The sequence below is a fragment of the Hyperolius riggenbachi genome, chromosome 8 (assembly GCF_040937935.1).
Source record: "Hyperolius riggenbachi isolate aHypRig1 chromosome 8, aHypRig1.pri, whole genome shotgun sequence".
Lineage (NCBI taxonomy): Eukaryota > Metazoa > Chordata > Amphibia > Anura > Hyperoliidae > Hyperolius > Hyperolius riggenbachi.
In genome coordinates, this window is record NC_090653.1 from 149,328,256 (window position 1) to 149,355,047 (window position 26,792).

Below are 26,792 nucleotides of genomic sequence, written 5' to 3' on the forward strand. Positions count from 1 at the left end.
CTAAGAGGTGCCACAGGGCCCACAACCTCCCCAACACCTTAATATCTAGTTATCTGGCTGCAGTCACTGCTATGTATCCCCTTTTCTTATTTCTTTCTGCTTCAAACACAATTAGGAATGACAGCTGAGTGAATTGTGCTCCCCCTCCTACACTGCGCCCTGAGGCTGGAGCCTCTCCAGCCTATGCCTCGGCCCGGCCCTGATTACCACTATTCAATGTATCTATAGAAGTGATTATTATGAGCACAGGACCAATAGAGAGCTAATACTGTAGTTGAGGGAGGGACCTTCGGGGCCCCTCTGGCCCAAGGGCCCCGATGCGGTCGCTACCCCTGCACCCCCTATTGCTACGCCCCTGGTGTAGAGCACACATACTGGCTATAACCTGCTGCTGATTATAGGCTGTCTGTTCATAGTTGTGCACAGTGAACACATTGGAAGCTTTTGGCTCAGCTCAGCACAGCTCAGTAACTTTGCAGGCACTGTGATTTTGCAGGGCAATATGATCCTCCTGCAGTCGCTCTAAACAGCTGCACATATCTTCTGGGAATGCTTTCTTTCACTGTGCTACTTTACATTCAAAGTGTACAGATGAACATAGGTGAAATATATGTAAAGTATATGATTGCAGCATGTGGGTATTGTGTGCAAGCAAACATTTCTGCTCTCTGCTCGTCCCTCCTCCCTTCTCTGTCCACTCCCTGCCCTCTGTCCATCTTCTCCCCTCCTCTGTGTGTCCACCCCCCTCCCCTTCTTCTGTCCTGCTAGTCATTTCACCCCCGAATGCTTCCTTAGTAAAATGATCCGAGATTCGGATCAAAGATCCGGATCTTTTCAATGATCCGATTCGAATCATCCGGATCATTGAAAAGATCCGAACTTCCCATCACCTTCCTCACAGTCTCCCTCCCTCCGGTCACATGTTCTCACTCAAGCCGCGCCTTCCTCAGTCGGAAGTTGCTGCGTTCCACCATCCTACCCAGTTTACCACAGCAGCTTCCTGTTTCCAGTAACTTACTTCCGACTTAAAATGTCGGACTCGGAGAGCGACGAGGAGAGACCTTTCTCTCTTACAGGGTTTTTATTTGGGAATATTAATGAGGATGGACAATTGGAGGATGATTCGGTTTTGGATAAGGTGAGTGCTGGCCTGCGTGCTGCGGGTGGAGGGGAGAAGGAGCGCTGCTCTTATTAGTATCCCTGGATCTGCAGATTCTCATCAGTCCCTTGTACCAACATTTCAGTATACCCATCAAAATAGCACCCTTCCTTTGAAAGCTCACCTCCCCTCTGTGCGCCAGATGTTTCTGGTACACATCTGTTTGCATTGACATGATACTTAAAGTGAGCCCAATGCAAAAAAAAAAAAAAAAAAAAACTTACCCAGGTAGAGGGAATCTCTGGATGGTCCAGAGTCTTACTGTGTCCTCCTCATTTCCGCCTACATGCGTATTGCGGCGCTTGCACATTAAGCCAAAGCTGCTTATTCATAAGTGGCTCTGTGCTACTGAGCAATTGCAGTCTTTATCGTGCAGGTGCAGTACAGCCACGCTTGGGCATGATGAGCAGTGTTCTCCCCAGAATTTTTTTTACAGCTGGGTGGCATGAAAAAGTAGCTGGGTGGGGTGAGATAAGAGAATGCAGGGCTGGCGCTTCTGTGTGCAACTCTGCTTACAGCATAGGAGGATGTGAGCTGATAACAGCCAGGTGCTCACCAAAACTAGCCGGGTGGAGCACCCGGCTAAAAGGGACTGGGGAGAACACTGATGAGCATGGCGCGAGGGTCCCGGGCCAGGGGGGTTGGGTGAAGAAGGCCATGGGAAGCCTCTGTATGAACCGGAGGCTTCCCTCTTCTTAGGTAAGTATCTCACTTAATTTTGTCACCTTGGGTTTGCTTTAAATGTCTGTAGGCAGCAGGGTGGCTAGTACTTAAGTATCCTCCTATAATAGTAGAGTCACCTTCTGCATTAAGTTTGTAGTTATCCTTGTACTTGGAAAGGGTTTCCTCCCACACACCAAATACATTCTGGAAGGTTTATTGGTCACCCCAGGGTCACCCCTAGTGACATTGAGCCCCTCTGAGGAACATCCTAGAGGGAAAACGTAGAGCAATGTAAATTAATGTACAGTGTAATGTTCTGCAGGAAAAAGTGTCAGCACTATATAAAGTGTTGTCATGATAAATATATTTTAATTAATTGCAATACTGGAACTAAGGGCTTGTTCACAATGCTCAGTTGATTGCAGAAAAATGTTGCATGTTATCTCACTGCCCATACAATACGATGGGGCTGTTTACAGTACTCCATTGTAACTGATTTTAACTCCCTGCATGCAGGCTTTGTATTAAAAATCTACATCCAGTGTCCATTGCAGTTCGCACTCATAATTAGCGCATGCATTATGTAACGGACCATTGTGTTTTGCCTATTAATTTGCTCCAGTTTGTAAAAATGTGTCAGTAGTGTGTTAGCCGTATGTTGAGAAGCTATAAGTCCATGGATCTAAGCTGTGGTGTGTCTGTTTTGTATCTGCAGCCATTGCCCAGACAGTTGCAGATAAGTTGTCTGTCTATCATGTAATTTCAGAAAAGGATAGCTTGCTTTAAAACAAACTATTTTTGTCACCTGTCAGGATCAGGTTTGATACTGTAGGGAGCAAGCGCTGTACAGATGTGTACTGTTGCTATGGGGAGGAGCGATCATGGCATAGGGCATGATGGAGTGGCTTCTGATGGGTGAGCACAGAGTGGTACAATGCAGAACTGGGAAATAGCACTGCTTGCAGTGATGGTGTTTAGGTATGTCTCAGATTTCTCTCCTCTGCACTGCTATTTTAAAGTAAATCTGGGGGATAGAAAAGTGCCCCTAAAGCAGGCATGGGCAAACTTGGCCCTCCAGCTGTTGAGGAACTACAAGTCTCACAATGCATTGCAGGGGTCTGACAGCCACAGTCATGACTCATAAAGTCAAATGCATTTTGGGATTTGTAGTTCCTTAACAGCTGGAGGGCCAAGTTTGCCCATGCCTGCCCTAAAGGGTACTCACGTCAAGAGGGGGAAGCCTCAGGATCCTAAAGAGATTTCCCTGTCATCCTCCTCCTCAGTCTTGTTCCATCGCTGGGACCCGCGAACAGGGGACTCTCTGCGCAAGCATGCTAGCTCTGTCCCGCTTGTGCTTTGGCAGAAATAGCAACGCCCGATTGGGCGCACAGAACGGATCCAGCTTGGATATTTCTGAAGAAACCTGAACAGGACGGAGTTAGCACGCATTTGTAAGGCACAGACGAGCATTCTTACAGCTGTCTCACCGCAGGAGAGAGACTGTGGAGGAGGATGGTGGAAGCCTCTAGGAACCAGAGGCTGCCCCATCTTGAGGTGATTATCCTGTAGGGCAGTATTTTCCAACCCTGTCCTCAAGGCCCACCAACAGTGCATGTTTTATGGAAATCCACAGAGGCAGTTAATCAGGTCTACTGAGACACTAATTACCTTACCTGTGAATGTTTGTGGGTTCCTGCAAAACGTACTGTTGGTGTGCCCCGATGACAGGGTTGGGGAGCTCTGCTGTAGGGGCACTTTTTTTTTCTTTCAAGTACACTTTAAATCCACTCTTTTGATGCTCTGTCTGAGACTGGATCAGACAAAAATCCAAGTCCACTCCAGGATTTGGTGTTCTCTCAGAGAGAGGTACACCGATGTGCATTAACCTCCCTGGCGGTCTATTAAAACCGCCAGTAGGCAGCGCAGCACTTCAATTTTTTTTATTTTTTTAAATCATGTAGCTAGCCTAGTGCTGTGCAGCGGCATCCCCACCCCTTCCGATCGCCTCCGGCGATTCAGAACGGGATTTCCTGGCGATGATCGGGATGATGTCATCGACGTCGTGACGTCAGAGGGAGTCTCGATCCAAGCCTCAGCTCAGCACAGGCTTACCGCCAGGGAGGTTGAAGGATCAATAGTAGAAATGGTCAAGGAGATGCTAATCTTTCCAAATTCATACAGGATTATGCTAATTTTCAATGCAAATGTATGCAGCTTGAAAACTTAATGACCCAATTCCACCTTTGCAGGATTCAACGGGTCCATTTTCAAGCTGTATAAATTTGCATAATTCTGCCTTTCATTGTTCATTCCTTCTCGATTGTCAAGCAAAAGTCAGTCTTTCTCTGGAAAGTACATGGCTTTGCTGGACTGACTGACAAACAAAAAGATATCTGAAATGAATGCTGCAAAAGATTGGATTGTGTTTTTAAGTTTCTTTATGTTGATTTGAGACAAGCCTTGTAAACATGTATGAGACATATTGCTCAGCGAGGATCGGCTCTCAATCCCTGGGGCAATGTTACAGGGCCTAGGGTTGTACAGACATGTTCTGTTGCTATGCTAGAGGGCTGATGGAGCGGGGCATGAGTCACCTCACACAGCGGTCAGGGTGAGTTGGAAAAACAATGCTCTCGGTGGGCAATCTGCTGAACTGATCACTGACTGAGGTGTTGGGTGGCATTGGGGGCTGCTGTACTCTTGCCGTATCATTGGCATAGGCAGTCGTTATCAGGCACCTCGTCTGAGTTTCGTCTAGCGTGTGTTCGAAGCTAAATGGTATATAAGAGATGCCTTCTCGATCTTTAACCTTTAACTTAAGGGTCGCATACACTGGTCAATTTCAGTGATCAATCGATTCTATAGAATTGATCGGTCAGAAATCGATTCTTTCAAATCAATCGATTTGTGGCCGATTTCAATGGATTTGATCTATCTGACAGGATGGAAGATCTAGGTCGATCTCCTGCTGGCAGCAGATCGATGGCCCATAGAATTGCATTGGATCTAATGGTCCAATAATGCATTTAGATAGATTTTCAATAGATCTCATTCTGAAATTGATTGGAAATCTGTTCCTGGCACACATCAGATAGATTCCTGTCAGATTCGACTTGACAGGCATCTGACAGAAATCTATCTGATGGTCGAATCGCCACCTTTACAGTTAGTAGCCTATCTCATGGAAGGGCTGTTTATCTTAATTTTTTTTTATCTTGTAAATAGCCTGTACATCTCCTGTACAGCACAAAGGTAATTTATAAACTGTGTCGCCACAATTTAAAAGGAAAAACAAATGTGCTCTATAGCTTATAGCAATGAGAGTTCAGTTCACACAAATCACCATCCAGCAACTTTAAATGCGTCCAGCTGAATGTCCCAGGGATTCAGTCACTTTATTTCCTCATTGGTCAGCCAACACGTCATAAAAACAACAAGAAAGAAGGGGACATAGCGTAATCCAGTTACTGCAATACTTTCCCTTCACCATTCCGGAGTGCAAAACGACACCACCTCGTGCTGGGACACACTCCCCCCAATGCGCCCGCACTCACCCGATTAGCCTCCAAACAATCCGGAGGTATGGATATATGGCATAAGTAGGGGAAGGCAGGGATCACTCCAATGCGTAAAGGATCTAAAACTCAGAGAGCGCCATATAGTGTAAAATCATTTAATATTAAAATTGTAAAAAGGTTTGCACTCACAAGCATAGGTAGTCATAAGCGCATATTAACATGTGTAGATTGCAGTCCCGGGTAGCCGCTCACTAGGGTTGCAACGGTATGAAATTCCACGGTATGATAACCGTCAAAAAAAAAAATACCACGGTATGACGGTATTACGGTATACGGTATTAAACAATTATTTGGGCCTGGGCCCCACCCCCTCACATTAAATAATGTCCCCCCACCCGCCAATAATAGGTGGCTGCAGCATAGGTAGCCAGGGATAGGTGTGGCCAGTGGTAGGTAGCCACAGCACAGGTAGCCAGGGATAGGTGTAGCCAGTGGTAGATGGCCACAGCATAGGTAGCCAATGGTAGGTGGCCGCAGCACAGGTAGCCAGGGATAGGTGTAGCCAGTGGTAGGTGGCCGCAGCATAGGTATCCAGGGATAGGTGTAGTCAGTGTTAGGTAGCCGCAGCACAGGTAGCCAGGGATTGGTGTAGCCAGTGGTAGGTGGCCGCAGCATAGGTAGCCTGTGGTAGGTGGCCGCAGCACAGGTAGCCAGGGATAGGTGTAGCCAGTGGTAGGTGGCCGCAGCATAGGTATCCAGGGATAGGTGTAGTCAGTGTTAGGTAGCCGCAGCACAGGTAGCCAGGGATTGGTGTAGCCAGTGGTAGGTGGCCGCAGCATAGGTAGCCTGTGGTAGGTGGCCGCAGCATAGGTAGCCTGTGGTAGGTGGCCGCAGCACAGGTAGCCAGGGATAGGTGTAGCCAGTGGTAGGTGGCCGCAGCATAGGTATCCAGGGATAGGTGTAGTCAGTGTTAGGTAGCCGCAGCACAGGTAGCCAGGGATGAGTGTAGCCAGTGGTAGGTCGCCGCAGCATAGGTAGCCAGGGATGGGTGTAGCCAGTGGTAGGTGGCGCAGCATAGGTAGCCAGGGATAGGTGTAGCCAGTGGTAGGTGGCGCAGCATAGGTAGCCAGGGATAGGTGTAGCCAGTGGTAGGTAGCCACAGCACAGGTAGCCAGGGATAGGTGTAGCCAGTGGTAGATGGCCACAGCATAGGTAGCCTGTGGTAGGTGGCCGCAGCACAGGTAGCCAGGGATAGGTGTAGCCAGTGGTAGGTGGCCGCAGCATAGGTATCCAGGGATAGGTGTAGTCAGTGTTAGGTAGCCGCAGCACAGGTAGCCAGGGATTGGTGTAGCCAGTGGTAGGTGGCCGCAGCATAGGTAGCCTGTGGTAGGTGGCCGCAGCATAGGTAGCCAGGGATGAGTGTAGCCAGTGGTAGGTCGCCGCAGCATAGGTAGCCAGGGATGGGTGTAGCCAGTGGTAGGTGGCGCAGCATAGGTAGCCAGGGATAGGTGTAGCCAGTGGTAGGTGGCGCAGCATAGGTAGCCAGGGATAGGTGTAGCTATTGGTAGGTGGCCGCAGCATAGGTAGCCAGGGATTGGTGTAGCCAGTGGTAAGTGGCGCAGCATAGGTAGCCAGGGATAGGTGTAGCTAGTGGTAGGGAGAGGGGAGTCAGGGGACAAATACTCACTTGTCTGCAGCAGCAGTCCTCAGTCCTAAGTGCTTCATTCACTTAGAGTACAGAGACGCTGGGCGGGAACGATCGTCATTGATGACGCCAGCACAGGACTACTCAGGAGAAGTGCTCGGCATAGGGCGCCACTGGTGGGAGCCTGGGAGGAAGTCTCTGCGTTCCAGCAGCCGCGTCCTCACTGGACACGCGTCATATCCGGCGCCTGAGAGCCGACTCGCTGAGTGGTGACGGGCGGCAAATGCGGAAGCGGAAAAACCGGTATTTTGACAATGTGCATGGTATGATAACCATGCACATTGAAACCGCGATATATCGCGATACCGGTATATCGCGACAACCCTACCGCTCACACACACGCTCAGCCTCAGACCCTCACGTCCTGTGACTTCTTGTATCTGCCGGTCATGTGACGTAGCTCCGCCCTATGCATTTCGTCATGTAGAATGACGTATCAATGTGCCAGTCCCAGAAGGCCAAAAGGACTTCCTACCTATCCCCCTGTAGTGCATCTATTTTATGTAGAGTTTGTCTACCTGAAAACGTTCATCCATACTTATTTCACTTGTAATTTGCTTTCCAGGAGTCAAAGAAACACCTAGCTGGGTTGGGCGCTCTGGGCCTTGGCAGTCTGATTACAGAGATCACTTCTAGTGTGGATGAAGCTTCTGAAACAGAAGAGGCTAACTTAGATGAAGATGGTAATGATAAACAGCACATCTGTAAATAAGCACCCGAAAAATAATTTCCAATAAACTTTTTAATGTATATTTCGAAATGTATGTTAACTGTGTTTTTTCTGTTTGTGTCATGGAACCTGTGGTGTTACTGTGCTCTTATTTGGCAATAAGGCTGCTTAGTGTGTAGCCTTACCTTTAATACTTCTAGCACTGATTGATTTCACTAGCAAGTTTTTACTGAGCCATCTGTGTCTCTAAAGTCAGAAGAAATCCTAATATGGGCTTTACTGCCAAGATTTCTGCCCATCCCACCTAACACCTTCCTCGCCTCCACACTGATGTAGATGCTTGGCAATAGTGTGAGCAGGGGAGAGTAGGCGGTATTGCTGCCATGGGAAGTGTTGGTGTTGTATTGACATGGCAGGAGGTTCAGTTGGTAGTTCAAGCCAGGAAGTTTAGCTAGCCATACATCAAGGTTTAGAAGAGCATCATTAGTGGTATTAGCATACACTTTGCTGTCATGTTATCTGTTGCAGAGACTTTAAAACCTTACTTCAGCCTTCCACTTTTTCAATGCATATCATAGTGAACTTGTGTTAATTAGCAATGCACAGTGTTTTGTACTTTGTATGTCTGACTTTTTACAATAAATGCATTTAAAGCACTGTCTGGATTTTGCCAGGTAGAATCCAGTAGCTTCCAATAAATGACCAAGGAGGTTCAGCAATATATCAGATACTGTATAGTCCAATAATTATCAATCAATGACTGAAACTCTGTTAAGAGCATAGTACAACCCTCAATAGCACAAACCTATAGTCACATAAGAAGGCTTGTGGCACTAATTCAAGCATAATGACAATTTATTTAGTCCTAACATTGGACAAAAAAAATCTGTGAATCCCCTCAAAATACATCACTCACACACACCACACACACACATAAACGTTTGGGGGAAAAAGTGTGTGTATATACAAAAAAAAAAAGATGCGGCATATCGAGATTCAATAGGAAGGCACATCCGTCACACATAAACACCCATGGGGGGTGAATTGTCATCCACAGTTAAATGACTGCTTAAAGAGAATCTGTACTCTAAAATTCTTACAATAAAAAGCATTCCATTCTATTCATTATGTCCTCCTGGGCCTCTCTGTGCTGTTTCTGCCTCTCTCTGCTGCAATCCTGGCTTGTAATTGCCATTTTTATCCAGTGTTTACAAACAGAGCAAGTAAGACAGAGCAAGTAATACGCTGAGAGTAAGCTCAGTCATACAGAGTGTGCAGGGGGCCTGGAGAGGGTGTGCAGGGGGCCTGGAGAGGGTGTGTATAGCTTCTGCCAATGACAAGTAGTGCAGCACATTCCACACATTCCAGCCTCAGCCAACAGAGGAGAGAAGATTAGATCATATAACAGAGATAACACCGCCACTGTGCAAATAGGAAAGGCTGCAGTTAGACAGAGCACATTAGAACAGGTATAGGAACTTATAGGATAGCAGAAATAAGGATTAAAATTTTGTTACAGAGTCTCTTTAATAAGCGGAAACTTAATGGCGGTTAAATCTCCTCTTGACTCTAGACAACAAATTGATTAGTGCAATATGGAACCGTTGCATATCAGTCATTGGCTCAAATTAAACTATCTCTCCTACTCTCTTGGTCACTTGGTAAGTCATCGAGTAGCACCATCCAGCCCTCGATCAATAATGTGCCCATGAGTGTCCGTGGCGGCATATGTCGTGAACACACAGGTGCAACTGCAGTGCTGCCACCTTCGTGTTTCACATCCTGGATCTAGTAGTTTCTTATTGCCGGGGAGTTGGAGTTCATTTCCAAGAGCAGAGTACATCACCCGATCGCCATCTCTCACACTGCACTGTTTGCTGCTATTCTACTACTTCAGTTCCTCACTGTTCCATGTATATAAAGCATTTTAGGCTTCCCAGTGACTTTATAAAAACTGTGAGTATGCTTCTGACAACCCTGCTGTGCCTCCAATAAAAAAAAAACCTTTTTCTTTTTTATTGAACTTTTTTTTTTTTTTTTTTTTTTTTTATATATATATATAAACCCACTTGGAAAGGTAGATGCTTTATAGCAGGTTGTGCAGAGAGCATCTAGAAAGGCATAGAGGATAAAATGCTGCAGTGCTGGCCACAGAGAGTCGCACAGAGTTTGTGGCCAGGTTCAGCTCTGTGTTTACAGAGAAAAAAAAAAGATTGTCTGGTCTCCCCTTTGCAGTAGTTCCTTGACTTGCCTCACATGGGTGATGAAGGGATTGGGAAAGAAATCGGATAGTTCAGACCAGCTAGTCAGTCTAGCAAAGATGAATTTGACATTCACACAGGAAGTCAGCTTTGCAAATGTTGCAAGCCAAGGAATACAAAATTAGCAATGGACAAATGAATTGTGTGCAAATGATGGTATATTGCACACAGCACGCTGTAGCATAACTTACACCAAGGCTTTAAAGGAATACTGTAGGGGGGTCGGGGGAAAATGAGTTGAACTTACCTGGGGCTTCTAATGGTCCCCCGCAGACATCCTGTGCCTGTGCAGCCACTCACTGATGCTCCGGCCCCGCCTCCAGTTCACTTCTGGAATTTCTGACTTTAAAGTCAGAAAACCACTACGCCTGCGTTGCCGTGTCCTCGTTCCCGCTGATGTCACCAGGAGAGCACGGCTCAGGCACAGACCATGCTGGGCCTGTGCAGTATGCTCCTGGTGACATCAGCGGGAACGAGGACACGGCAACGCAGGCGCAGTGGTTTTCTGACTTTAAAGTCAGAAATTCCAGAAGTGAACCAGAGGCGGGGCCGGAGTATCGGTGAGTGGCTGTGCGGGCACAGGATGTCTGCAGGGGACCATTAGAAGCCCCGGGTAAGTTCAACTCATTTTCCTACGACCCCCCCCCCCCCCCCCCCCCACAGTATCCCTTTAAGGGACAATCCTATAGAAAGGCCATATGACATAATAAACAAACTTGTAAAAAAAATACACACACACACACACACACACACACACTTTTTTTTTTAACAAATGTCAAAGAAAGGAATATGATACAAAGTCAGAAGTAGTTACAGTATACAGATTACGGATAAGCAACATGTGAATACCCCCACCATGGTTTAAAGAAATTTACTAAAACTGTGCTAGCTTTAGGGCAGAGGTGCCCACACTTTTTCGTCTTGTGAGCTACTTTTAAAAATTAGCAAGTCAAAGTGATCTACCTATGTACAGTTTTAGGAGCACACTTGTATATACAGAATGGAAAATATAGTGGGGTCAGGATCTACTATGAAGGCCTTCGCGATCTACCGGTAGATCGCGATCTACCTAATGGGCACCCCTGCTTTAGGGGGTATCACAGAATAAAAGGATTTATGCAAGAAACCTAAAGAGGAACTTTAACCCCATATTGAGCTTTATCCCAATTAGTTGCTGATACCCCCTTTCCCATGAGAAATCTTTTGTCGAATAGATCTGGGTATGGGCATGCTGCAGAATTTTCTGTCAAGAATGTTTATTTGCTTAAAGTGGTATGAAACTCAGAAATTCTTCTTTGCTCTAGTGATGGGAACACGCTATGCAATTTCCCGATCTGATCGACGGGTAATTTGACCGTAAGTTGTATCATGTGTATGTCTAAACTGCACCTGATTGATAAAGGGATCGATATTCCAATGATAACTAAACAAAATTGGTCCCTTTTATCAATCAGAAACAGATTGGAAATAATCGTCCTATTCCCACCGATCAGAACAGAAATTGTATTGTGTGTTTCCAGCATAGAAGATTTACAGCATAAAACCTACTACGTACCAGAAAAAAAAATTGGTAGCAGAACCAGGACTGTGAAGTCAGTACAGAAATCATCCAACTCCTTAGTTTATGAAACCACCGACTCTGACTCCAGGTACCCAAAATTGCTCCAACTCCACAACACTTGCCAGGCTGTGGAGTTGGTACAAAAACCTCCCAACTTCCGACTCCTCAGTTTATGAAACCTCCGACTCCATGTACCCAAAATTGATCCCACTCCTTGACTCCACAGCTCCGAGCAGAAAAGCTTTTAAAGGGAACCAGAGAGGAACGAAAAAAGAAAAAGCTTTTATACATACCTGGGGCTTCTTCCAGCCCCATAAGCCTGGATCGCTCCCACGCAGCCATCCTCCGCTTTTTGGATTGGCGGTACCGGGTCCCGTCACTTCCGACGAACGCGGCCAATTGTCCGCATCACAGGGGCTCCCTACATGTATGTACGCGTGAGGCTGCACAGTAGGCAGCCTCACACGTACATACATACATGGAGGGAGCCCCGTGTGATGCGGACAATTGGCCGCGTCTGCTGGCGGCCATGACGGGACCCAGTACCGGCGGATCCAGGCAGCAGAGGACGGCGGCGTGGGAGTGATCCTTGCATATGGGGCTGGAGGAAGCCCCAGGTATGTATAAAAGCTTTTTTTGGGGGCCTCTGGTTCCCTTTATAGGGGTTCTGTGGGGGTTTGCTAAGGATAAAAACCGCCACTTACCTGGGGCTTCTATCAGCCCCCTGTAGCAGTAATGTCCCACGCTGTCCTCCTCCGTTCTGCCGTTCTCCGCCGCTGGCACCGGGCATTATTCGTCTGGCATCGCCGAATAATGCGTGCTGCCGTTCTCATCATCAGAAGCTTACTGCGCAGTAAGCTTCTGATGATGTGGGCGGGAGCAAGCACGGCCGCGCAGCCGCAGTTGGATGGTGTGCCGCGCTAGACCGGGACCGGCGGCGAACGGCGTGGGACATTACTGCTACAGGGGGCTGATAGAATCCCCAGGTAAGTGGCGGTTTTTATCCTTACCAAACCCCCACAGAACCCCTTTAAACAGTTAAGGTGGCCATGCATCAGGCGACTAGGCGGCTGATCAACCATCCAATTCAATTATAATCGGATTGAATTAAAATACGTGGTGCCAAGAGCATGACCGATTGACAATGTGACCAATTTCAGACCAAAATTGGTTGCATGTATCTATTGGACACGCTGCAAGATTTAAGGCCGACATGCTCAATAGGATGCGTGCCGGTAGCAGTGTCCGATATCAGGATGAGCGCCGAAAACACTGACGCTGACCTCCCTAATGTAAAATGTGTCCCGTGCAATTATACTTTACAGGCCATATGCAATTCACTTTTTCACCTGAGTTTTCTCCTAGGAGATATTTTTAAACTTGGCAATAAAATGCCTTTTAAGCCATCAACAAGCAAGAAAATATTAAAAATCATTTTGATAGTACTTTTTCACCTACTTTTTGGTACTTTTTTATTTGAAAAGTGCTGGAAAGTTATTTTAAAGTGAAGATGACAAATTATCTCCTAGGAGAAAAGTCAGGTGAAAAAGTGAATTGCATATGGCCCTACCTGTCTCCTGTCAATCATTGGGTCTGTCTCTGCAATGCCCTCCCATACATGCTCCCCACATGGTTGCCAGCGTAACGTGGAGGGGGTGTGTGACGCCACACAAGCGCCTACGTATACAACGGCAACTGGGCTTTCTGGCTGTTCCAAATGGGGTTTGGTAAACCGACTCATAGGATGTGCACATTTTCCAGCCTAGGCACATTAGATTAGCTTCATTTAGAATGGCTCAAACAAATCCCTTTAGTGGTATCCACTGGGTCTAGGAGTAGCTTCCTTTAACCTTTTGGATGCTGGAAAACAAACGTAACAGTTTGAAGTTACTTATGTAGCTCTTCTATATAAGTCAGGAGACCTTGGTGGCTTGTTGAGTGGCAAAGTGACACCGCATAGATTTGATGAGTTTTCAGACTATGGGCATTTAACTTCATATCTGGACTTCTACCTGATAGTGGATCAATATTGACTTAACATTATGAATTGTTGTGACAGAAATACAGTGAGCAGATGTAAAATGTAAAAATTTTTAGGTAGCAGCATCAATTTTTTCACTTGGGTTAACTTGCTTCACAACCAATAAGTAATTTGGGTCTTGCAGAGGTCTTGTCCCTCTCTCTCCGAGGGTGTGTACCAGCGCTATGGAGTCGGTACAAAAATGTCCAACACTGACTCCTCGGTTTATGAAACCAGGCTGACTCCGGGTACCCAAAAATTGCTCCGACTCCACATCCCTGGTGCGTACACACATACAATTTTGATTACTTACTGGATAACTTTACCACTTTTACCTCTTCTGTGTAGTATGAAAGCTTACCTACACAATCTGGTAATAGTAGTAAAGATATATTGGCTCTCATACCACTCGTAAGTGGTTACATTGGCCAATCAAAACTGAATGTGTGTATTCTTCAAAATGGGGTTCTGTATGTGCCTTGACAAAGTACCAGGGATTTCTGAAATTGCTAACACCTAGGTACATGAAGGTATCAATCCACTTAATGGGATAAGAGAGAGTAAGAGGGGTATTGCTGGGTAATTCAAGAGCTACCTCCAGATATTTAGATCTGATAATGGGAAGGTTATAATAGTAGCCCAAGATGATATCCAGGGCCTAGTCCAGAGGTTGAAAGGGATCAGCCATAAAATAGGATCATATCATACACATCCATGGCTAACTTTTCATGCATTGTTTTCCAGTCAGAAAGCGGTTGCATTAGGATCTTATTGAATGTTAGCTGCTAGAATCTTGCTGTATATTGCATATAAAAGAGTGAGTTGTGGGCACCCCTGTCTGGTACTGCTGCCCAAGAAGAATTAAAGTGAACCCGAGGTGAGATTTATATGGAGGCTGCCATATTTATTTACTTTTAAGCAATACCAGTTGCCTGGCTATCCTGCTGATCCTCTGCTTTTAATACTTTCAGCCATAGGCCCTGAACAAGCATGCAGCATATCAGGTATTCCTGACAATATTGTCAGAACTGACAAGATTAGCTGCATGTTTGTTTCTGGTGTTATTCAGACACTACTGCAGCTAAATAGATCAGCAGGGCTGCCAGGCAACTGGTATTGTTTAAAAAAGAAACAAATATGGCAGCCTCCATGTCATTCTCACCTCGGGTTCACTTTAATTGGTGATCTTTTGCGATTAGCATTTACTGTGGCTGGGGGATTGGTAGAGAGAAGACTTATTTAGTCGAATATGCATTTTATAACAAAATGTATCTTAGAGGGAGAAAATAGGTCAAGCGTAAGGAAGCCAAACTAACCTGAATCCTGTCTGAATAATATTATGTTTTTATGAAACATTTTAGGCTGGGTTAAGAGCACTGATGACGCCATTGATTACTCGGATATTAATGAGGTGGCTGAAGATGAATCTCGCAGGTACAAGCAGGCCATGGGCAATCTTCATCTCTCTCAGAGAACAGGTAAAGGATTTAATGTTTCCTACAGAAAACTAGCAAATATTTGCCAGCAGGGCATAGTACAGGTGGCATTTACCATTAAATGGTGAACTGACCTATAATGATAGTGATATTTCGACTAAGTTGGAGTTTTCAGCAAAAAAAATAAATAAATGTGGCATGCTACATCCATTTCTGTGACCAAAGATTGAAATTAGAACCCGAAAATATGTTGTGAGTCTATTAAGAACAAGCACCATAATGAGTGCCTCAACAGATGATATATGAGAACATATACCAAAAAAGTAAAGAGCTTCTGCATAGAGGACTAACTATGATGGTAACAAAGCCACCAATAGTAGCTTCAAAATATCACAATATCTTTATTTGGACATCCAAAAACACATTAAAAACATTTGAAAACTCACAGGCACTAAGGTGGTCTGACAAAAATCTCTCTTTATATATTGTACAAAGATCCCCAGCATCTACACAATGGTATATTGAAAATCAGGAAATCCCAATAACTTGGCATTTAATTACACACCAATCCTCTCGTGCTTTAATAAGCAAATAAGTAAAGCTGTCAAAAATGTCAATCAAAATAGCAGCTAAATGATACAGCAAAAATGAAAAAACCCAAAGATGGAAGTGAGGTGCAACGTTTTATTCAATAATGATGGTACGCTTGTTAATATGGTGGACACGTGATAAGGAAGGCATAGAAAACCATAAAAAGCAATGGCATTATTCTCATGAGGTATTCAAGCCTTTGTTGCCATGATTGTTTGGTTTTGTGTTTGTCCTCCTGGCGGTACCATGTTGATATTCCACCAACCCTCCTTTATTATATCTGTTCATGCCCCACCTCTCTACGTCCACCATATCTAGAGAAAAAGCAAGGCTTCACTGGTGATTGAAGCTTATTGCTCCAACCCTTGGCATCGACTCTAATCACGTGATGAATATGGACAAACCAAGCCATTTAAATGTAGTGGCACCATCATTCCAATTGCCTGAATCCACTCCTCTATGTTTTACGTTTCTGTTTCCTCGTCTCATTACACCATGGTCCTTATTCTATCCACTTTGGGCCTGATGCAGTTGTCAGGCTTGCCAGCGTTAAATGCTGGTTAGTCCGATAATCAGGTGACAATAACATCGCCTGATTCAGTTGCACTCGGCAGGGTGTTAAAAAAAATTGTATTGCACTTCTCATGCTGCCGGGAAGCGATGCTTCCTGTCAGACATGAGTGCTAACTTAGGCCCAGTGCACACCAAAACCGCTAGCAGATCCAAAAAACGCTAGTGGTTTTTGGTGCAGATTGCGAGATTAGGCCCAGTGCACACCGAGCGGATTTGGATGTGATCCGCCGGCCGCATCCGCCTGAAAATCCGTTTGGCTAATGTATTTGAATGGGCTGGTGCACACCGGCGGTTTGAGGTTTTTAGCAAACCGCAAACGTGCAGCAGGAGGCACGTTTGCTGTTTGCTAAAAACCTCAAACCGCCGGTGTGCACCAGCCCATTCAAATACATTAGCCAAGCGGATTTTCAGACGGATGCGGCCGGCGGTTCCGCTCGGTGTGCACTGGGCCTTAGACCTGCAAAAAAGCAGGTCTAAACACACTAATGCATGTCTTCCATCACAGTATCTGGGAGTCTCCTTTACTAAGGAGACCCCCAGAGCTCACCGTTTGTCCGTCCGCACAGTGCCGAACCCCCGCAACTGTACTGGACACCTCCGGCCCCGGGCAATTCCTTCCGCAATGTCACTGAACGTCCGCTGCCCCTTGAGGCAACTCCCATCACTGTAATCAAATTTAAGCCCTGGCAAAGCATGATCCACTGTCTGACCATTGAGGATTTTCATTGGTCCAGACAGTGGACCAATGGTGAGCCCTGACAGGAGCTTCAAAGATGCTTTCCCAGGGCTCAAAGTCAATTACAGTGACAGGAGTTGCGCCGAGATGCAACTGATGTTCAGCGGTAAGTGCAGGCTCTTGCGACAGGTGTGCACTCTTCTAAAGGTGGCCACTACCCAATGGTCCAATTTCTAGCGAAAAATCATTAGACCGATCAGAAATTCTGATTGGATTGGTTGTAAATAATCTCCATTGATGGGCACAATCGATTAAGAACAACTTTAAAAACAGTCATCTGATGATTTTATTTTCGTCAAATCAAAATTTGGATTTTCTTGTTGGTTGTGATAGATAGGAAGCAAAGATTGGTTCCTTGATGGTGTAGTGCACGATTTGACTTCCGATCAGAATTATCTGATCACTTGAACGATTTTTCAATAGAAATTGGATCATTAGTGGCCACCTTAGGGGAGCAAGGCAGCAGTGGCGTGGTGCTGAAGGACAGCAATACAGCGCAAATCTTTGCTTCTCATTGCCCCCTATATGGGAGCTTTCATCTGAGTAATGCTCCCTAACTATTGGTCATTGCACGAGTGAAACCGGCAAAAGGATTTGTCCATAATCCTCATGCGGGGCCAGGTGATACGGTAAGTAGCTTGCATGTGCAAGCTACTTATCACCTTGAGTTGCTTCAGACCCTTTTTCTCCTAAGCTTTCACCTAGGAGATCATTTTTCATCTCCTGTTTAAAATAACTTTTCAGCCTTCTGCAATTAAAAATGTACCAAAAGTATTGTTTAATTATTCTGAGTATTTTCTTGCTGGTGGCTTTACCTCCCTAGCGGTATTGACAGTTATACACATCAATACTCTCCTGCACTGTATACTAGGACCTTGCTTGACACATTTTGGCAAGTTGAAGGAAAAAAAAAGTTATGAAAATTAATTGGACCACTTTTTGCACAGAAATCCTGGTGAAATGGAATGCCAGAAAGGTTGAAGGGCGTTGAGCAGTGTGTTTTTACTTGAAAAAAAAACAAAAAAAAAACCTTGCCACAAGGTTAAGTTTGAATTGTGGCGTGCCTCTAGGAGACCACCATTACTTACCTAGGGGGTGCTGATCCTCCGTCCCCTTTCTGGATCCTCCATCTTCTTCTCATGCCTGCAGCCGTCTGCAGCTTGTGGGGGAATTTGGGGTCACGCTCGCTGGGAGATGCAGTTCGGTTAGATGAGAGACTCTAAAACCTTCATCTCCAAGTTTGAATTTTCAGGGATAGTCCGGTTCTGTGCTCTTTGCCTTAGACTTTGAGGGTTGAGTCCTTTTATACAACTATACTAAATTACTGGATCATGGTAGTAGAGATATTATTTTAGTCATGGGAATCTTCAACTATGAATATTTTTGTAGCTGGCTTAAAGGAACACTATCAAAGTTTACCTTTTTTTTTTTTTTCTAAACTCCTTAAATAGACAGGGGGCATTTCTGATGACTTGTACAGATAGTAAAATGGAAACTAAATATCCTTCCTTATTAGATGGTCTGGAGAGCCAGGATGTCGGGTGATTGTGACCAGCGTACAGCTATAAGAATGTATGTAATAGCTTTCTCCCTCACTAATGGGCTGCGGGCGGCTATAAGAAACTGTAACCGCTTTCTCTCTCTTTCTGCACGCTCTCCTGCTTGGATAAACATATGCTATGCTGACAGGCGTGTGTTGTGGCTGGGCAGATCATTGAATGAAATCCGCCCATGACACTCCTGTCAGCATAGCACAGGAGAGCGTGCAGAAAGAGAGAGAAAGTTGTTACAATTTCTTATAGCCCCCGCAGCCCGTCAGTGAGGGAGAAAGCTATTACACATTCTTATAGCTGCACAGTGGTCAGTTACCCAACACCCTGGCTCTCCAGACCATCTAATAAGGAAGGATGTTTTTTTTCCATTTTACTACCAGTACAAGTCATCAGAAAGCCCCCCCCCCCCCCCCCCCTGCATTTAAGGGAAAAAATGTAAACTTTGTTAGTATTTCTTTAATACAATTAAAATCCTCTACTGAAAACCTAGGCTAGGGACACTAGTTTTGGGCATCTATAGCGCAATCAGTAGGAGCAGCAATAGGGATGTCATGTGTGATACCAGTGGTGCAGCAATTGGGGTTGCAGAGGTTATGACTTCACCGGGGCTCTCCTTCATGCATCTGTTTAGCTTTTTATTGGTGCTATGCTGGTAATGAACACCTCTATGGCCCAGTGCACACCAAAACCGTTAGCAGATCCACAAAATGATAGCAGTTTTGGGTGCGGATGACAAAGTTTAGTCCCAGTGCGCACCGGGCGGATCTTGATGCGATCCGCCGGCCGCATCAGCATCCGCATGGCTAATGTATCTCTATGGGTTAGTGCACACCGGCGGTTTGTGGTTTTAAGCAAACCGCAAACATGCAGCAAGAGGCACGTTTGCGGCTTGCTAAAAACCTCAAACCGCCAGTGTGTGCACCAGCCCATAGAGAAACATTAGCCATGTGGATTTTCAGGCGGATGCGGGAGGCGGATCCGCCCAGTGTGCACTGGGCCTCTGTGTGCATTGCATAGTGCTATTTTCTTACTCTAATTACACCTTTCTGACACTGCAGCTGTCCTTGGTAGGTTTTGGGGCTCCATATTATTAGCGTGCTAGGGGCCCCAAGCTCCTTAGGTATGCCACTGTGTGTTACATCGTGTGTTTAGAACTCATTACTGGCATATTGTGCAATCTCATTACATGTGTCACACCCTTATTTCTTCATACATTACTTTGTCCAGTCAGTTGCAGTTTTGCTTTTTATATACCTATATGTAACAAATAACTTTATTTGTGAATGGTGGTTTGGATAGTTGTTTCCTTTATTACAGGTGCTGATGATGACGACTATGATGCAGACTGTGAAGACATTGATTCTAAGTTGATGCCACCACCACCACCCCCTCCTGTAACATGTAAAAAAGAAGATGAGAAGGGACCAGTAGCAACAGGTAATTGACTGGTGGAATGTCTGCTTGTAAAGGGGAAATATGCTTATACGCTGTACGTTTTATATTGTGTCTACTGTGATTATTCTGTGGAAAAAAATACATACAGTTGTTTTTTTTTTTAGTGCATACATTAAGTATTTCTATGTACTTTGGTACCACCGTTTTAGCACAATATTTCCAGTGCGGTATATTTAGTGCTGCACAAACCTTTTTACATAACCCTAGTCACCACCCTTTTCCTAACCCTATCTTTCCCACATTCACTAACCAGATGAACTGAATGCTCTTTTTGCTATGTTACTTGGCTTGGTTCACACTATCTTCTTGTTGCAAGTGATGCCCAGCCAGCACATAACAACAAAACTAGCTGGAAGCAGAATTGTATTACCACATTCTATCTGGAACTGTTGAGCTTGGTTCACACCAACCCTCTGCCGTGATTGTTGCCATTCAGTTAAAGGACTATTGCTATACACCAGATTGGCTGCATTGTGGAAGTATTGTGAGCCATTTGGAACTTTTATTTGGTTGCAACCTACGCTTATAGACCAGTCGAGATATTCTTGTTCCTAGTTTAGTCACGTGACCTTGAAGCCTAAAGTTCTGGAGAGTATCTTCTAGAAGGTCTGGGGGATGTTGGTTTGTTTGTTTGTGTGTGTGGGGGTGGGGGTGGGGGGGGGGGGGGGGAGTTTGAGGGGTAGGATATCAGGTACAATTCTGTGTGGTACATAGTTTTTTTTTTTTTTTAACGTTACATTGATGTATTAAGAAAGTTTTTGATATTCTTTCACCATATGTAATTGAATTTGTGATCAATCGGGTCATACTCATCCACATCTATATTTCACAATTTTGGTTGAGCCTTGCCACAGACAGGGTGTTAGGAAAAACAAAAGAAAAAAACAATTTGCCTGTTCGATTTTATTACCCAGCGAGTTCTTCACAATCCTATTGTACTTTTCATGCTGCCAGGAAGCCATGCTTCCCATCAGACATAAGCGTTTAGCTTAGACCTTCAAAAAGCACGTCTGAACACACTAACGCACATCTTCCTTCTGCACAGCGCTGAACCTCCTGCTGATTTGCCCTTTTATTAGCCTGGTATAGTCAGATGTACGCTTTTATTACACCCCCCATCCCCCCCCCCCCCATAGTCAGATGTGCCTGTCTATTATCCCTACCATATTGCCAGATGATTAGCCCCCCCCCCCCCTCCATATTGCTAGCCAGTTGTGCCCCTTTATTGCTCCGCCTCCCCCATAGATAGCCAGATTTGCCTCTTTGTTAGCTTTCCCCCAATGAACAGCTAGGTGTGCCTCTGTAGAAGGCTAGGTGTTCCCCTATAGATGGCCAGGTGTGCCTTGTAAATAGGTGCCCCCTCCCCATGCAGAGAACTAGCACCATGGAAGCATTACTCAAAGTATCTCTCACCTGTACTCTTGCAGTGGCATTCAAGGTCCCCTCTGTGTAACATCTCTGTCAGCCTCGCTATGCTGAATGGATCGGGTTCCGACTTGATGGGGGTGTATTTTGGGGATCAGACGGGAAGAGGGGGATAGGACCACAGGTAAGGGTTACTTAGTGTAGTGGGGTGGGGGGGGGGGGGAGGAGGTAAGGAGCACAGTTGTGCTGTGCTCATTGAAAGCCGGTGACTAATATTCACGTTGCATTTTCCAGTGGCTCTGCAACAACGTGAGTATACTGTAGCTGGGTAGTAAATTTGTTTTACATTTTTAAATAAGAGTCTCAATATACTCTGAAAAACATTGTTAGTAATGGAAAAATATGGCCATAAATAAAAGCATGATGTCAAATAAATACTCACTAGCTATTACTCTGAAACCATGAATTCATCAGTAGCATGGTACGGTATAAGGGCTAGTTCACAGTCTGTGCTTGGAGCGCCACTAGCCTACGATCGCATTCGGCTCCGCAATAACAATTTGCCGCCAAAATCTTGCAATGCAGCGCGATTTGTGCTTGTGATTCCCGTTCTTTAGAACGACAATCATAGCACAATCGCCCTTGAAATGCTGCATGCGGCACGTTTGCGATTGATCGAAATCGCAAATGCTGCAGTGTGAATGTATCCGTAGAGATACATTAGTAGCAGCGCACTGCTGATCACCGGCGATCAGCAAAGCGCTCAAAAATCTGCAAGTGAGAGCCAGCCCTAACTTGTTTTACGCCTAATACCACCATTGGTCAAAGTAGGTTTAACTCAGTTTTTCTGCAATGAGTATCGACCGCGTCACGCCAATGGGCGTGGCCGCGGCGGCAGCCCCAGGGCCAGCTAATGCCGATTGGCGTAAAGTCCTGGGGCAGCAGTTTGCAGGAGATCGCACGCAGGCTGCGCGCGCATCTCCCGCTTGGTGAGCGGAGATCCGCCTTCAGTCTTCGAGCGCCACTCGGAAGACTGTTACACGGCGAAACCGCCGTGTATTTACATGTACAGCGCTGCGATCAGCAGCAGCACTGTACTGGGGACAGCCGTGTGACACGGCTGTCCCCCTGGGGACAAGAGAGCGATCGGCTCTCATAGGCAGAAGCCTATGACAGCCAATCGCCATGATTGGCAGGCTGCGAGGAGGGAGGGAGGGATACAATTTAAAGCAACAGGTATTTTTATTAAAAAAAAAAAAAAATTGTAAAAAAAAATAATAAACATGGGGGGAGCGATTGGGGAGAAAAGGAAGGGGGATCACTTGTGTGCTGTGTTGTGCGGCCCTGCAGCTTGGCCTTAAAGCTGCAGTGGCCTATTTTACTAAAAATGGCCTGGTCACTAGGGGGGTTTAGCACTGCGGTCCTCAAGAGGTTAAGAGAGCTGTGGGAAACTCAGCTCCTGACATTGCTATCCTTTATCGTACCTTGTAAATTTCTATTTTTCTTTTCTAGCATCTGAAGATGGCGATGGAATTATTCTGCCTTCAATCATTGCCCCCTCATCGGCTCCTTCAGATAAAGTGGACTTTAGCAGTTCTTCAGATTCTGAATCTGAGCTTGGACCCCAGGAACGGAGAAAGAATGAGGGCAAGGAGAGAAAACTGACATTACCTCTCGCAGGAATAATGCAGAGAGATGCTACAAAACTGCTACCAAATGTTACAGAGCTTTTCCCAGAATTCAGACCTGGCAAGGTATGTGCTACTATCCAGTAAGTTTATTTTGTTTTGTTTTTTTAATCAAGACCCTTATTGAAAAATCAATACCTTTGTTTGGCTTTACTTTGCTCTTGAAGAGCAGAATCTTCAGCAGTGGTTGGAGGAAACGCCAGGAGAGGGGAGGAATATAACTGCCTCTCCATGAACAGTGGTCAGAAATAAATATATGCATTGTGGCTTGTCCTCTCCCAGAGCAACATCCTGTACCTTCTTATAAGCTGAATCCTTCATTTTCAGTATTGTCTCCCTCTCATCTTCTGTACAGCCATTTTTCACTTCCCCATGCGTATAGGCCTGAGGATCTACACCAACTTGCCATCTGTCCTTCACTTTGCTCCCCCCCCCCCTTCTTTCCCCTTAAATTGGCAGTGCCTTCCCTTCCTTGCTTACTGTATCCCTGTTGCCTGTAGGACTAAAGGGCAAACACCCTCAGTCTTGCCACAAGTATTGTCTTGATTTAGACGCCATGAGGTATGAATTGCAGCACATCCATTGGCGCTATCTTGGCCACAGCGGTCGGCTTCACTTAGCTGGTGGGTCATAGAAGCCTGTTGAAACCTCTTTAAGGCGGCCAACAGATTGCTGGGGGGTCCACCAGGCAGGTTGAGTGGCGGGGGATCTGCTGATGCTGTCCAGGGATGTCATGGCAGCATCACTGGCTGGAGATCTACCATAGCTGTCCTACTCCATGTTGCTCTAGCCTCTAGGCCATGCCCCCCACTAAGTGTATCTGTCAATACAGATTTCTATTTTAAAAGTTTTATTTAGCTTCCAGTACAGAATCTCCACGTTAAATGTATTCTGAGTCACAATTGTTCTTTCTATTCAAGTGTTCTGCTTCTTTGCAGCTTCCTTCTCTTGTAGACCTTATAATGACAGTGAGGCACCATGCATTTTGTAAAATAAGATAAAAATGGCAGCCTGTGTATTTATATTTTATGTTTGTGTTAAGGATTTTGATACTCTGGCACTTTCTTATATTTACCGTACATTTTTATGTTTTCATCCACCAAGAGAGAGAACTCATTTGGAGAATCTAGCCATTAATATACATAGCCTGAGTCAGCAATAAATAGAGGGCAGTACAGTAACACATGTCCTGTTAACTGCTGTCCATTGTTGGTTGTGAACCTTCATGGACGGTATACTGGTAGCACTGTTTGCAATTCTGTGACAAATCGCAGTTTAAATGTTTTTTTGTGCACATTCCTAATCAGAATGTTCATGAGCATTTTCTTGCTCTGGTCACTAGAATTTACCAAGTATTATTTTTGCTTTCTTCAGGTTTTGCGCTTTCTTCGGCTTTTTGGCCCTGGCAAGAATGTTTTGTCAGTCTGGCGCAGTGCTCGCAGGAAGAGAAGAAAGAAACATCGGGAACTCTCTCAGGAGTCGCAAACAAAAGAAGGAGAAGAGGGCGAAACCTCAACAGAAAAGAAATCCTGCTGGGAGTATGAATATGCACCACCTCCACCACCAGAGCAGTGCCTCTCTGATGATGAGGTAAGCATGTAGGATTGCAATAGTTCTTTTATTGATGGAATAGAAAGTGTTGCTTTTGTAGTGTTAAATAAAAGTTAATAATTAAGAATCATGAAAACCTATTTTCCATGCAGATCACTATGATGGCTCCTGTGGAGTCCAAGTTCTCTCAGTCCACTGGAGATGCAGATAAGGTAGCAGACACAAGGCCTAAAGTAGCAGAATGGCGCTATGGCCCAGCCCAGCTGTGGTATGATATGCTGGGAGTACCAGAAGATGGCAGTGGATTTGATTATGGCTTTAAGATAAAGGAGGAAAATGAAGAGGAAGAAATTACAGAAAAGGTGTGTATTAAAGCTTTGTGCTGTGGATTAGTGTTCTTCATAGTGCTTGTGGTAGCTCTGGTTTTTACATTTAAAGAGGAACTCCGGTGAAAATAATGTAATAAGTGCTTTATTTTTACGATAATTATGTATAAATGATTTAGTCAGTGTTTGCCCATTGTAAAATCTTTTAAATCCCTGATTTACATTCTGACATTTATCACATGGTGACATTTTTACTACTGTCAACAATATAGAAACAAGGGGCAAAAATTGCCTGTGGTGGTAGCTCCTAGACACTTAGCTATCTTACCCACATAGAAAGGATAATGGGTGGGGCCAACCCCAACAATACAATACTCCCAAAACAAATCTGAACACATACGGGTTACCAGCCTCCTTAATGTGCTAAGTATCAAAATGTATTAATTAATTAAGGACATACAACCGTACCGTGGTACTCCTGGCAGTTTCCTGTCTGTGAACCTTGTTGCATTGTGGGAAATAGCTGTTTACAGCTGTTTCCAACTGCCAAAAAAGTAAGCAGCAGTCACATCACCTGCCAGTAATAAAAATGTCCCAAAACAAATCTGAACACATACAGGTTACCAACCTCCTTAATGTGCTAAGTATCAAAATGTATTAATTAATTAAGGACATACAACACCTCTAATAATACACATATGAAAAGAACAAACATGATTCAAAAATTTAAAATTGCATATGCAAACTAATATAGCCATCAAAGCAGCAATGATAATTAATACTCCAGCTCAGTAGTGCATATAGAAAAATTCCACACATACACACTCCAAGCATCCCGCGCTTTCGCACTGGTGCCATGCAATTGGTAAAGAATTTTAGTGGGGGCCCCCTTTATAATTCAACAATCCAGCGTGCTCCAGGCATCAGCCATTGATGGTGGAATTAGATTACCCCTTCACTCAGTGTCCATTGATTTAAGGCTGACACAATCAGTATCCCCGGAATCATTACAGTTCATGCATCTATGTTAGGGGTACAAAAGGGTAGATCTCACCACAGACAATACAGTCCAGTTAGCTGTTTGATTCGCCGAGGGCGACGGGAGGAAGCAGGACACTCACCAGGAACTCAAGCTGCGTGGCTCCACCCACCGACATTTCGCGTCATGTGTTACTCTTCATCAGGGTGTGGCTTCAGCATACGTCAAGTGCGATTAGGAACAGTCTGAAGGCCCGCCTCATCTCCATATTCGCAGCGTAACTCGCAATACAGCGATATGGGTGCCAAAAAATAATAAAGAACAGTGAGTTTATATTTGTTCATTTATGTATTTTTCTTAAGGATTGCTCAGTATAAGCCTTACGATCAATGGAGTGTGTGCTTATGAACTGAGTAAAGTTGCTGATGACCTTGCTTGATAATGTGAATTATGGCCTATCTAAGTGCCTGCTATTGACGGTTGCTTAATTGCCCTCCTTTATGCTGAACAGTGGACTTACGATGTCTCTATGGGCCTTTGTAGGACCTAGTTTCTATGCCTGCTCTGTGGGAATGCCGACTGGAGATTAACGTGTATACGTATGGCTGCCAGCTTACCCAATAGCTCGCTGTATTGCGAGTTACGTTGCGAATATGGAGATGAGGCGGGCCTTCAGACTGTTCTTAATCGCACTTGACGTATGCTGAAGCCACACCCTGATGAAGCGACACACATGATGCGAAACGTCGGTGGGCGGAGCGTTCCTGGCCGCGCTTCCGCGCTGGTGAGTGTCCTGCTTCCTCCCGTCGCCCTCGGCGAATCAAACAGCTAACTGGACTGTATTCGGGATGAGGTGACTTAACCACTGGGGTGAGCGAGCGAATGGGAAGGCCCTATATCTATCCAGGCTACCCCACAGTGGTGAAGGAAACAGCGATATACGCATCAAGGGAGTTGAGCGGACGCCAGCAATTGTCTGTGG

The 26,792-nt window shown here is 45.2% G+C and overlaps 1 protein-coding gene across 1 annotated transcript in view; it reads left to right on the plus strand.

Annotated features, from left to right (window-relative positions):
• Positions 1–962: 962 nt before the first annotated feature.
• The window catches only part of LOC137527115 (transcription initiation factor TFIID subunit 1-like), an 86,857-nt gene continuing 61,027 nt past the window's right edge, over positions 963–26,792 (plus strand). Inside the window, exons 1-7 of the mRNA XM_068247519.1 lie at positions 963–1,138; positions 7,611–7,728; positions 14,919–15,035; positions 19,764–19,883; positions 22,779–23,020; positions 24,329–24,544; positions 24,658–24,867. Of these exons, the coding sequence (XP_068103620.1) occupies positions 1,031–1,138; positions 7,611–7,728; positions 14,919–15,035; positions 19,764–19,883; positions 22,779–23,020; positions 24,329–24,544; positions 24,658–24,867 (1,131 nt within the window). The 5' untranslated portion in view covers positions 963–1,030. The remainder of the gene's footprint in view (positions 1,139–7,610; positions 7,729–14,918; positions 15,036–19,763; positions 19,884–22,778; positions 23,021–24,328; positions 24,545–24,657; positions 24,868–26,792) is intronic.